The sequence below is a fragment of the Stegodyphus dumicola genome, chromosome X1 (genome assembly GCF_044657685.1).
Source record: "Stegodyphus dumicola isolate Sdum_Otavi_A_Nest chromosome X1, ASM4465768v1".
Taxonomy (NCBI): domain Eukaryota; kingdom Metazoa; phylum Arthropoda; class Arachnida; order Araneae; family Eresidae; genus Stegodyphus; species Stegodyphus dumicola.
The window spans coordinates 14139977-14153360 of NC_140780.1; the positions used below are offsets into that span (position 1 = coordinate 14139977).

General features: G+C 39.5%; 1 protein-coding gene across 4 annotated transcripts in view; it reads left to right on the forward strand.

The window, feature by feature from the left end:
- Positions 1-12217, forward strand: part of LOC118203924 (annexin A3-like) — a 132410-nt gene extending 120193 nt beyond the window's left edge. For 2 of the 4 annotated variants that reach the window (XM_085807809.1, XM_085807810.1), the window contains exons 9-10: positions 8157-8269; positions 9171-12214. In XM_085807809.1, coding sequence (XP_085663935.1) covers positions 8157-8269; positions 9171-9293 — 236 coding nt within the window. In that variant the 3' untranslated portion in view covers positions 9294-12214. Of the gene's footprint in view, positions 1-8156; positions 8270-9170 lie in introns of all 4 variants that reach the window. The other 2 variants (XM_085807812.1, XM_085807811.1) reach the window with 2 other exon arrangements.
- The last annotated feature ends 1167 nt before the right edge of the window (positions 12218-13384 follow it).

A 13384-nucleotide genomic window follows, 5' to 3' on the forward strand; every position in this document is an offset into this window, starting at 1 on the left:
AGAATTCAAACAATCTACAGAACTATTGGTGCGGTTTCTATTTTTTGTTACTATATTTGGAGGCACAGTTTTGGGTTTGCTCGGGATAGCTATTTCTTTATTTTGTACGATATGTGTTGTATTTTCTTTTTTCTTATTTGAAGGTTGCTGGGTTTTATTTGGTAGAGTCTGTGTACTTATGGAAGTTTGGGTGGCTATAGTGCGTGTTGATTTATCGGCGCTGGCGTATGATTTGTTTGATTGAGGCTGTGTGCTTTGAACTTGTCTCCTGGCTTCGGCATATGAAATGTTCCTAGAAACTTTTATGGTCTGAACTTCCTTTTCTATCTTCCATTTTGGACAGGAACGGGAAAATGCTGGATGGTTGCCCTTGCAATTAATACACAGTGCTGCAGCGGTGCAATTATCGCTATCGTGGCCAACCGACGAGCATCGAGCGCACGTCAGGGTCCCACGACAGGACATCTTGGAATGGCCAAAACGCTGGCACTGGAAGCATCGCATGGGGTTTGGAATATACGACCTTAAGGGGCAATTTAGGTATCCAGCCTTAATATTTTTCGGCAGATCAGGCGATTTGAAGGTCAGGATCACGTGTTTCGTGTCAATCAACTGACCTTCCTTTCGCATCATGATCCGCCTAGCACCACAGACATTTTGGTCAGCTAACTCGGAGGCGAACTCTTCTTCTGAAACACACAGAAGGTCGATCTCCGAAATCACGCCTCTACAGGTGTAAAGTGTTTTGTGTGCTGACGCTGTTATAGCTACTTGTCCAAGTTTGGTTTGACGTAAAAGTGAAGCAGACTGGGTGGCCGAAAGGGTATCAATGAGCAAGTCTCCGGAACGGAGACGCTTTATGTTCCTTGGCTCACCTACGCAGGAATGAATGTATTTGCTCACCAGGAAAGGAGACATCTTTTGCAATTCTCCAGAGGCACTGGAAACAACAGCAAAGCGCGGACAATCAGCAGATTCTTTGGCATTTGCATCGGTACGGATCTTCTTTGTAATAGATTTGTCACTAACTTCAATATCTTGGTATTTTCATCAGCACTGATCTTCTTGTTAATAGATTTATCGACAATTTCTATATCTTTGTTGGTATCATTTCACTCGGGTTTTTTTTAAATAAAAAGGGAAGCCATCTTTGAAAAATATAAGATTCGGGTTCGACGGCCCCGCCCACCACGGAGCCCAACAAGGGAACACAGATTCCTGTGTTAAGGCTAGACGGACCTATACGCAAACTGAAGCCCCACAGTCGGCTTTCGCGAAAGCAGGTACTCCCGAGAGCTTGAACCCAAGCCACTGACACCAGGACTAGTGACCAGCCGATTGACACCCGTGAGGACGACTAAGGTGCCTCCCGTTTAGCTGAAGCAGAGGACAAAGCAGTGTGTTGGGGACAGTACCTCGCCCTTCAACTACCAGGACCATCCTTTCCAGCGACACGGGTCTCCACGCACGGCAAACACGTGGGCAGTTTTCTCGCCACTCGAAAACTAGATGCAAGGACTGCTCCAGTCTCTCGTGACGAGCCCCAAACTCCGTAGAGAGAAACCACGAGGGAGAAGGGAAGGGAAAAAGTTCCAGCCAAGCGGAGAAGAGACGGAAAAGGAGATACATCACTGAGGCTCCAGTATCGTGACACCCGTCTCACCAAGAAGATGATCCCTGAAGGGCTAGGGTACCTCGGGATTGCCATACCCGTGCTCACAAACGTGAGCCCTCGGAGGGGTGTTGTGATGCTGAACATCCCAAATTCGCTGCCATTTTTTTCGGACCTTTCCTTTGATGACACAGCAGATGTCTCTAAAAGAGATAAGGTGACTGGACCCTTCAATAGCAGATTCGGCTGCAATGTCTGCAAGCTCATTTCCCTTTATTCCAGCATGTCCAGGAACCGAGCAGTACAGGACTTCATATCCTCGAATCGTTAAATTTATATGAATTTTGATAACATCCACTACCACAGGATTCTAAGTGTTGAGAAAATCTTCCAAGGATTTAAGAGCACTATACGAGTCTGTATAAACTATGAACTTTCTGTGGCAGAGCTTTGACATGTACAAAAGACCATAATATATTGCAGTTAGTTCAGATGTTATGACTGAGCAAGCATGGTGCAGGCATCTGCCCTCAATGTAATTTTCAAATATAAAAGCCATCCCGACATGATCATTTGACTTTGATCCATCTGTGTATATCGGATAATAACTGCTATATTTGTGCCTGTGCTCAGCAAAGAGTTGTCTGTAAACGATCTCGTTAGTGCTCGCCTTTACGTGATGTTTGAAAACATCAAGAAGCTGAATCCGTGAATTTTCCCAAGGTGGGATTCTCGCCACTCGAAAACTAGAGACAAGGGCTGCTCCTGTCTCTCGTGACGAGCCCCAAACTCCGTAGAGAGAAACCACAAGGGAGAAGTGAAGGGAAAAAGTCCCAGCCAAGAGGAAAGGAGACGGAAAAGAGGATAGATCACTGGGGCTCCAGGATAGTGACACCCGTCTCACCAAGAAGATGATCCCCTGAAGGGCTAGGTTGCTTCGGGATTGCCACACCCGTACTCACAAAAGTGTGCCCCTGAGGGCAGAATTCCTAAGTGAGTGAGTGAGTGAGTGAGTGATTATGGCGCAAAAACCAGAGATGATTATGACGCGCCAAACACAAGATAGGATGAGTACAATTGATGTCATTAAAATTCAATAAATAAAAACAAGTAGATAAACGTACCAAATCCAGAGGATAAAGTCATATAAACACAAGTTAAAAGCACATATTAAAATTCAAGACACAGTCTTCAAAACAAATTACATTAGGTAATAAAAGCCAATCTCTTTTAAATAATAAAATAAATTACAATTGACCTCTCTTGCCATTAAACGGTCGAGAGGTAATTCACAGATATTAAAATATTTCTGGCGAAGACTATTAAAACATGGACACTCAATTAAAATATGATGAACAGATAAACAAACATTACAATTAAAACAAACAGGCTCATTTTCAGCTTTGAGAAGATAGTTATGTGTGACTCTAGTGTGACCAATTCTGAGGCGAGTCAAAAGAACGTCCTCCTTACGATTTCCAGCAAAATCCCAATGTTCAATTCTAGGCTTGATGTTTCTCAACTTGTTCTGATGCTGAACATCCCAAATTTGCTGCCATATTTCCGCATCTTCCCCTTGATTACACAGCAGATTTCTCTAAAAGGAATAAGGCGAGTGGACGGTTCAACAGCATATTTGGCTGCGATGTCTGCAAGCTCATTTCCCTTTATTCCTGCATGTCCAGGCACCCAGCAGTACAGGACTTCATATCCTCGAATTGTTAAATTTCTATGAATTTTGAGAACATCCACTACCACAGGATTCTGCGTGTTGGGGAAAGCTTCCAAGGATTTAAGAGCACTATACGAGTCTGTATAAACTATGAACATTTTGTGCCAGAGCTTTGAGATGTACAAAAGACCGTAATATATTGCAGTTAGTTCAGATGTTAGGACTGAGAAAGCATGGTGCAGGCATCTGCCCTCTATGTAAATTGAGGAACATTCCCTCTCTGATATGCGCCCCCAAGCAGTACAGGTCTTTGAAATCCCACCTTGGGAAAATTCACGGATTCAGGTTCTTGATGTTTTCAAACATCACGTGAAGGCAAGCACCAATGAGATCGTTTACAGACATCTCTTTGCTGAGCACAGTCACAAATATAGCAGTTATTATCCGATATACACAGATGGATCAAAGTCAAATGATCATGTCGGGATGGCTTTTGTATTTGAAGATTACATTGAGGGCCGATGCCTGCACAAACAGAGCCAATCCTTACGCTCTGACAAAACAGAGCCAATACTTACGTGAAAAGTTCTAGCGTACAGGAAATTCTGAATGAAAATTGGTAGGTTGCCGCGGAAGCCACTCTCGTGAAGATCCCGAAGTATACCGTATCTCCATGCCTTATCATAAGCATTCTCAACGTCAAAAAATACCGAGACAAGGTGCCTCCTTCTTACAAAAGCTTTACGAATGGATGTCTCCAAGAGGAGCATATTATCTACGGTAGTTCTTCCCTTTCGAAATCCGCTTTGATAAGGCGACAAAATATTATTCTTTTCCAAGAAGTAGACTAGGCGGCTGTTTACCATCTTTTCAAACAGTTTGCAGAGGCAACTCGTAAGGGCAATTGGCCGATAGTTGGAGGGATTCCTTGGATCTTTCCCTGGCTTAGCAATAGGAATTACAACAGCTCTCCTCCATGCACTGGGAAAAGTGCGCTCCTTCCACACTCTATTGTAAAGAGTGAGAAAAGCAGTCACTGACTTACAGGACAGATGCTTTAGCATTTCATAATACACGCCATCCAGACCCGGAGAAGATCTGCAACAAAGTTTTCCTTAATTCAAGCATAGTAAAGTCTGTATTATAAGGCTCAGCTTCGGAAGAGTTGAATGGGATGGGATTTATTTCAGAGTGCTGCTTGATAGAAAGAAATGCAGGCGAATAGTTTCTGCTGGAAGAAACGGCAGCAAATGTCTCACCAATAGTATTCGCAATTTCTTCTATGGAGCTAATCACTCGGCCATCGTTTTCCAGAAAGGAAAGTGAGTGGTCTTTATATAATCCGCATGCTTTTCGAACTCTTTCCCAAACCCGCTTTCTAGGCGTAGAGGATGTTATTGACGACACATATGAAATCCAGGAATCCCTCTGGCTCTGCCTTCTTACTTTTCGTGCATTTGCTTTGGCTCTTTTAAACGCTATGAGGTTTCGCAGAGTAGGATATCTACGAAAAATACCCCATGCTTTTTTCTGTTTTTTCAGTGCTTCATGACAGTCGCGATTCCACCATAGTTTCGAATATTTAAATATTTTTCCTGATGTTCTAGGAATCGAAAGCATAGCTGCCTAAATAATAGTATTTGTAACAGCGTCAACAGCATCATCGATATGCGCATCTTCTAGCATTTCATCTGTGAGCTCTGCAATGGAAGAGAAGAGTTCCCAGTCTGCCCTGGCCAGAATAAACCGAGGGACTGTCGACATGGGGTTTGGCTCCTGTTCGTGCTAGAGATACAAAAATGGGATAATGATCGCTGTTGTACAGGTCATTTCCGACACTAAAAGTACAAAATGGCAACAGAGATGGTGAACAGATGGCAAGATCGAGAGCGTGGAATGTCCTTGAAGGCTCATGGAAGTAGGTATCCTGCCCATTATTCAGGAGACAAAGGCTGTGATCATCGATCATCCGCTTAATTTGTCTTCCTCGGCAATTTGTATCTTTACTACCCCAGAGCGAGTTATGGCCGTTAAAGTCTCCTGTTATGATGAAAGGCTCATGCAGCTGCTCTAAAAGATCATTTAAATCTTGCTGATGAATGTGCTCATTAGGAGGCTAATAAAGAGAAACGACTGAAACTACAATATCAAAATTTACTTGTACAGCGACAACTTAGAGAGAACTCGTCAAAGGAAAGGAACTTGAGGGATAATCCAGTGAGGTGAGGAGACATACACCTCCACTGGCACGCTCACCTGCAAGGTTATCCTTCCTGACGAGAGAAAACCTCCGAAGTTTTGCATGTTGATCTGGTTTCAGATTTGTCTCTTGTATTGCCAAGCACACAGGATGATAAGCATTGATCATTTCAAAAGCAAATTTCGGTGGAAACCGCGACAGTTCCATGAGACGAGGGTGGCCATTATGACTTTTGTTTGTTCTTTCTGTGTTCCTTTCTAGTTTTGCGCGGAAGTAGATGCTCGGGAACTTCCATTTCCTCCTCCACTTCCATACCGTCTGAATCTAGAGATTCAGAATTCAAACAATCTACAGAACTATTGGTGCGGTTTCTACTTTTTGTTACTATTTTTGGAGGCACAGTTTTTGGTTTGCTCAAGATTGTTATTCTTTATTTTGTATGACATGGGTTGGATTTTCCTTTTTCTTGTTTGCAGGCTGCTGGGTTTTATTTGGTGGAGTCTGTGTACTTATGGAAGTTTGAGTGGCTATAGTGCGTGTTGATTTAACGGCGCCGGCATATGATTTGTTTGACTGAGGCTGTGTGCTTTGAACTTGTCTCCTGGCTTCGGCATATGAAATGTTCCTAGAAACTTTTATGGTCTGAACTTCCTTTTCTATCTTCCATTTTGGACAGGAACGGGAAAATGCTGGATGGTTGCCCTTGCAATTAATACACAGTGCTGCAGCGGTGCAATTATCGCTATCGTGGCCAACCGACGAGCATCGAGCGCACGTCAGGGTCCCACGACAGGACATCTTGGAATGGCCAAAACGCTGGCACTGGAAGCATCGCATGGGGTTTGGAATATACGACCTTAAGGGGCAATTTAGGTATCCAGCCTTAATATTTTTCGGCAGATCAGGCGATTTGAAGGTCAGGATCACGTGTTTTGTGTCAATAAACTGACCTTCCTCGCGCATCTTGATCCGCCTAGCACCACAGACGTTTTGGTAGGCTAACTCGGAAACGAACTCTTCTTCTGAAACACACAGAAGGTCGATTTCCGAGATCACACCTCTACAAAAATTCAGAGATTTATGCGCTGAGACAGTTATAGCTATATTTCCAAGTTTGGTTTGTGACAAAAGGGAAGCAGATTGGGTTGGCGAGGCAGTATCTATAAGCAGGTCTCCAGAACGGAGACGCTTTATGTTCTTTGGTTCGCCTACGTAAGAATGGATATATTTGTTTATCAGAAAAGGAGGCATCTTTTTAAATTCTTCAGAGGCACTGGAAACAACAACAAAGCGAGGACATTCAGAATTTACTTTGGCATTTGCATCGGTACGAATTTTCTTGCTGACTGACTTGTCTATGATTTCAATGTCTTGATTGGTGTCATTTGACTCAGGTTTTTTTTAAAATGAAAAGGGAAGCCATGATAGAAAATATAAGATTCGGGTCCGACGGCCCCGCCCACCACGGAGCCCAACAAGGGAACACAGATTCCTGTGTTAGGGCTAGCCGGACCTATACGCAAACTGAAACCCCACAGTCGGCTTTCCCGAAAGCAGGTACTCCCGAGAGCTTGATCCCAAGCCACTGACACAAGGACTAGTGACCAGCCGATTGACACCCGTGAGGACGACTAAGGTGCCTCCCGTTTAGCTGAAGCAGAGGCCAAAGCAGTGTGTTGGGGGCAGTACCTCGCCCCTCAACTACCAGGACCCTCCTTTCCAGCGACACGGGTCTCCACGCACGGCAAACACGTGGGCAGTTTTCTCGCCACTCGAGAACTAGAGACAAGGGCTGTTCCAGTTTCTTGTGACGAGCCCCAAACTTCGTAGAGAGAAACCACGAGGGAGAAGGGAAGGGGAAAAGTACCAGCCAAGAGGAGAGGAGACGGAAAAGAGGATAGATCACTGGGGCTCCAGGATCGTGACACCCGTCTCACCAAGAAGATGATCCCTGAAGGGCTAGGGTACCTCGGGATTGCCACACCCATACTCACAAAAGTGAGCCCCCTGAGGGGCAGAATTCCTAAGAAAGCAGTATACTGCCCATCTTATTTCTCTTGGGGACGGAACTCAGATTAATCTGCTAATGTTTAGCAAATTTACCTCTCAATCAGTCATTTGGTCTCAATACAGTTTAAAAGGTAATTTCTCCCGCCTTTCTACATGCCTGCGTGGAGTAACGGTAGCATACTCAGCGCGTATTCATGAGGTCCGAGTCCCGGTGAGGGCAACTGCATATTTTTCACAGCTCCTGCTTCAAAAATAACCTAATGTCTCTACAGTGTCACCCGAGCTTAAAATGGTGGTGGATGATGATTTTTCACCACCAGGATTTGGCGACTGGGGCCTTTGATCCCTAGTCGCCCTTTAAAAGAGGAGTATATAAGGTATTTTCTTCCTCCTTTCTGCATGCCTTCGTGGTGTAACTGTATCATACTCGGCGCATACTCAAGTCCCAGCGAGGGCAGTTGCACATTTTTCACATCTCCTGCTTCAAAAATAACCTAATGTCTCTACAAGTTCTTCTCATAAATGCAATTAAATAGAAATAGATATGTAGGTGAATTTCTATAAATAAATGCATTAAAATAAATAGATATGTAGGTGAATTTCTATAAACAAATGCATTAAAATAAATAGATATGTAAATGAATTGTTGCTAATATTTTCAGTGGAGTGTACAGACAATCGACCGGCCTTTTTTGCAAAGCAACTTCATAATGCCTTAAACGGACCAGGAACAGATGACAGAACTATAATTCGAATTCTGGTGTCGAGGTCAGAGGTAAGACTGATTTCTCAAATTGCTCAATTGTACTTTTTCTTGACAGTAAATTCATGACGCGTATTCTATGTGTTATTATCTTCAAGTCTAAGAAAAGAAGATAATGTTGTGTTTTCTCCGATAGCTTTCTTGTACTGTTTTCAACTGAGTAGCCTCACGTTTATTAAGCTCTGCTCATCATAATTAAAACTGAGTAATGGTCATCACAATCAGACACATTTGTTTCGGGGGGAGGATGAAGATGAAAAATCTGTATGCACTGAAATATTTAATTTTAAAACATTTTAGAATGTTTATATATGAACAATGTGTATTCCTAGAGATTACTGAAATTAGCAAGTTCTGTTACTATGTATATGATGTTAAAAATAAAATTTGCTAATAAAAACTTAGACATTTTTACAAATATCCTGAAAGATTTCATAAAGCTCCAAAATGTCGAAAAAAACTTTTCCACTATTAACGTTCAAAAATTGTATTTGTTGCTTAACTTAGGTCCATAAAATCATCTTTGAGAGTAAAATCGACAGTCATTAGATAATATGGTTGGCTAACAATGTTTTACCACGTGATTAAACATTTAAACTAAAAGTTTGATTTTATAAGATTGTAGAGTCTTTAGGATTTTTTGAAGCAAGAGACGTGAAAAACGTGCAGTGCCGGGACTCGAAACCTGCACCTTTCGAACACGAGTCGAGTATGCTTCCAATTACACCGCGAAAGCATACGAAAAGGAGGGAGAAAATACCATCTAAGATTAAATACTTTTTTCCTCATAAAAACTAACTGTTATCGAAGTATGAAATTCTCTCATTACCTTCTTGCAGTTAAACTGCTTTTTCAAGAATAAGTTTCGACAATGCTTTTATTTACTACCTTTAATTTTCCTTGTCTTTTGCAGGTTGATCTTGCTGAGATTCAAGAATGGTATCACATGAAATATGACATGGATCTAAGTGAGGCTGTTTATGCAGATACAAGCGGTGATTACAGAAAAATTCTGCTCAAGATTTTAAATCCATGAGGGGAATATTTTCATGTCATTAAAAGATGAATTAGACAAACGCATTGAATGAATATATCTGAATGCAACAATCAGCATGATAAACATTATAAATTAAGCAACATCGTTACAACTGAAAAACTGAAAGAAAATATACAGTATGAGTAATTAATACTTGCAAGATAAGATGAAAAACATTTGGATATTTAATGCGAAAATAACTTGGAGATATGTGCACGGAAACTAAGATTCACTGAATCATTCTTTAATAAGGTTTTGCATTTAAGAAAATAGTTATAGCGTTGATGATCTAACAAAGTTTTAACAGTATTTGTATAGCATAATTTTCTAAAGGAGAAAAATATTTTATGGAAATTGTATATTCCATTTTAGATAAATCAAGCAAGATTTTAAAATCTTAACTACTAAATTCTGAATAAATTCTGAAATTAAACAATTACATATTTTCGAATTAATTACATATTTTATTATTAACAGAATGAAATTCTTTTCACAATACAAAATGCTGAATATTTTGAATGTTTTTAAATCCAAAATGTGATTGTCGAAGAATGGATACGTATTAGTTACGAGTTTTCAATGCATTCCTTTGTTCAAACAATGTCCGATATTTTCTGAAATTTTAATCACAGATGAGGAGAAAATCGCTGCTTTTCTTAAAATAATTTTTTATACTCTAGCTCGGGGGTCGGTAATCTTGTAGTTGTCGCGTGTCAAATCAATCTACCAATATGATTCAGGATGCCGCACAATAGGAAATATTTGAAATAATTCGATTACCCTCGTAATGCACGCAGAGTTAGGGTATAGAAGACAAGAATAACATATTTAGAGTTTTATTATATATTAACTATGCATCATTTATAGATATTCATTAACATAAAAAATAAATAACGTAAAATATAATTATTCCTTCAATATAAATAAAAAATTAAAATGTATCTCTTAAACATATTAATTAAAATAAAAAGTAAACCATATAAAACATAGGTGTACCTACAATATAGTTAAATTAAAAATTAAAATTTTAATGTGAACCTTGTCTCTGTACCACTCTATTTAAAATTGCAATATCAGGGGTATAATTTGTGACTTTCAATTTGACCCATAATTCTAAATATTCATTTGTTAGGTAACTCCTTTGTGGACTCAATATAGTTTTCATATGAGAAAAAATTTGTTCACATACATATGTGGAACCAACAGTGGAAAGCAGAGCCCTACTAAAAATGCCCCATAGAAACCAGTAAAACTTTTTAAGGGTACCCATAAGATTTTATGGGTTTTTATTGACTTTTACTGGTTTCTGTTGGTCTCTGTGGGTTTTTTTTACTGGTTTCAAAATGACCCATAGAAACCAGTAAAACTTTCTACTGGTACTTATAGAATTTTTGATGGTCTCTATTGACTTTTACTGGTTTCTATTGATCTCTGTGGGTTTTTCTTACTGGTATCAATTGACACCCATACAACCAACATTCAATGGCAGAACTTTGTACTGGTTTGTATAGGTTTATATTGACTTTTGCTGGTTTTCTTACTGGTATCAATATAATAATAAATCTTCTGTTGGTTTATATGGGTTTGTGCTATTTTTTTTATCTGACGTTAATATACTTCTTGTAAACAATAAAATTAACAGAATGAAAATATGATCTCTTTAAGACCACCACCAGAGTAACCTGTAATTGCAGGTGGTCGTTTTAGAGAGGGTTTTTACTAAATATGCTATTTTTTTTATTTAAATTTTTTTTCGGAAACAATAACAGTAATCATATACACCACACACAACGAGGTCTCTCCAAGGCGACCAGCCGCAAATAAAAATTCATCTTTGCAAGTGGTCGCCTTAGAGAGGTGATGCTCAATACCAATAGATACTCACGTTTTCAGAAATACGTTTATCTTTTAGAGGTGGTCGTCTTAGGGAGATTGCATCTACGGAATGAATCTCTCTAAGGCGACCTGACACACTTGCAGAATTTTCTTTGTGAATGGTCGCCTTACAGAGGGAATATTCAATACCAAAGTATACTTATGTTTTCATAAATACTGGTTTCTTTCAGAGGCGGTCGTCTTAAGGAGGTAGTTTTTGCTACGAGTTGGTTCTCTGAATACACACACATAAGCACTTACATTTCTGATATTACAAATAAACACCGGTATCAACCAACATCTCTTTAACGCGAACAAGTTCATTCACAATCGCAAAACTTTTCTCTCTGTTAACGCTGACGTGACGAAAAAAATTCCCCCTCTCTCCCCCACTCTCAGAAGTTTCCCAAACAAGCAATATGGCGCCGCCCTAGTTATTGTTGTGCGATGGTGGTGTTATTTTCTTCGTGGTTGTAGTAATGCAATATATTATTTACTATGCTTTACTGTATTACAAATTTTACTATGTTTTACTGTTTAGAAATTAATAATAAATAATAAAATACCAGCACTGACTATGAATATACCACTAAAGCCATGCACTTCAGGTTGAAGTAAATCCACTTCTCATCAAAAGTCACCATCTGATCCAGAACTTTTTGTCCTTGCGTTGATATTCGAGCAGATTAGCGCAGGTCCGAACATGTCTGTCTTCATCTGATTGAGTCAGCTGATGTGGCCCCCAGGGATCGAACTTTTACGATAAGTTTATGCAATGCATAGTGTAACTAATGGACATGGTACTAACTTCTAACTCCTTAGCAGGCTCTCGAGTGGTTGCATACTATCTTCTTCCACAAGTTCTCACAGGCGGCCTCATCAACATCAGTAGGCCGGCCAGAGCGCTCTGCTCCTTCAATGTCATAATCGTTGTTTTTGAACTTTCAATACCAAACCTTCACAGTGTCATATGATACAACATTAGTACCTAACGCTGTACACATGATTTGGTAATATTCTGTAACTGACTTTTTGCAACAGAACTGGAAATAAATGATGGTTCTAATCTGGTAGCATGATAGTTCCATTTCAGATACCTTGCACTTAATAATAACAATTATGTTTTGCAAATTTCACTACACAGTGTTCTAAAGCAAGTCTCTTTCTTTCAAATGATAAAAATCATTTGACAAAATATGATTAAACACGCAAATTTTTTGTGCAGATAATATTTGCGGTGGCGGGAAACTTTCGTTAAAACCCGATGCTAACTTTCTTTTGCAATAGTCCCTTAACATTTTAAATGTGGCTATTTTCCTTTTCTGTTTTAAAAACAATAACTCTTTATAATAAATCACTCTTAACTGCGTAATTTAAAAATTAATGCACAGCATATGATTCTTGCAAAACACTAAAGATTCAGATATTTAACATGACGCTTCAGCTAATAATAATTTCAAATTTGGGAACCAAAACTTTAAAAAATTAACCAACAAGGATATAGCTTAACTGAAACTAAATCACTCTATACCAAAATTTCATTTTAGACACGTCCCATTCTCTCTTTTGCTCTGCCAATCTGCCTCACATTCTCTCTCTGCCTGCCAATCTGCTTGCTTCCACTGCTAGCCTTTCTTTATGCCATAAAAATTAAATGTTATAATGAAGTAGAAAAGGCAAATGTGACCAAAATTGGGCACGCAAATGATCCTGATTGCACTGTATAATTCAAGTTAAGAATGAGTGAGTGAGTGAGTGAGAGATTATGGCGCAAAACCAAAGATGATCATAGCGCGCCAAATCATAGCGCGATGGGGTGTGTACAACTTATGAAATTAGAATACAATAAATAAAAACAAGTAGACAAATGTATCAAATCCAGAGGATGAAGTCATATAAAAAAAGTTAAAACCACACATTTAAAATTCAAGACACAATCTTTAAAACAAGTTACATTAGGTGATAAAATTCAGTCTCTTTTAAATAATAAAATAAATTACAATTGACCTCTCTTCCGATTAAACGGTCGAGAGGTAAGTCACAGCCATTAAAACATTTCTGACGAAGATTATTAAAATATGGACACTCAATTAAAATATGACGGACAGATAGACAAACATTACAATCTGAACAAACAGGCTCATTCTCAGCTTTTAAAATGTAGCTATGTGTCACTCTAGTGTGACCAATTCTGAGGCGAGTCAAAAGAACTTTCT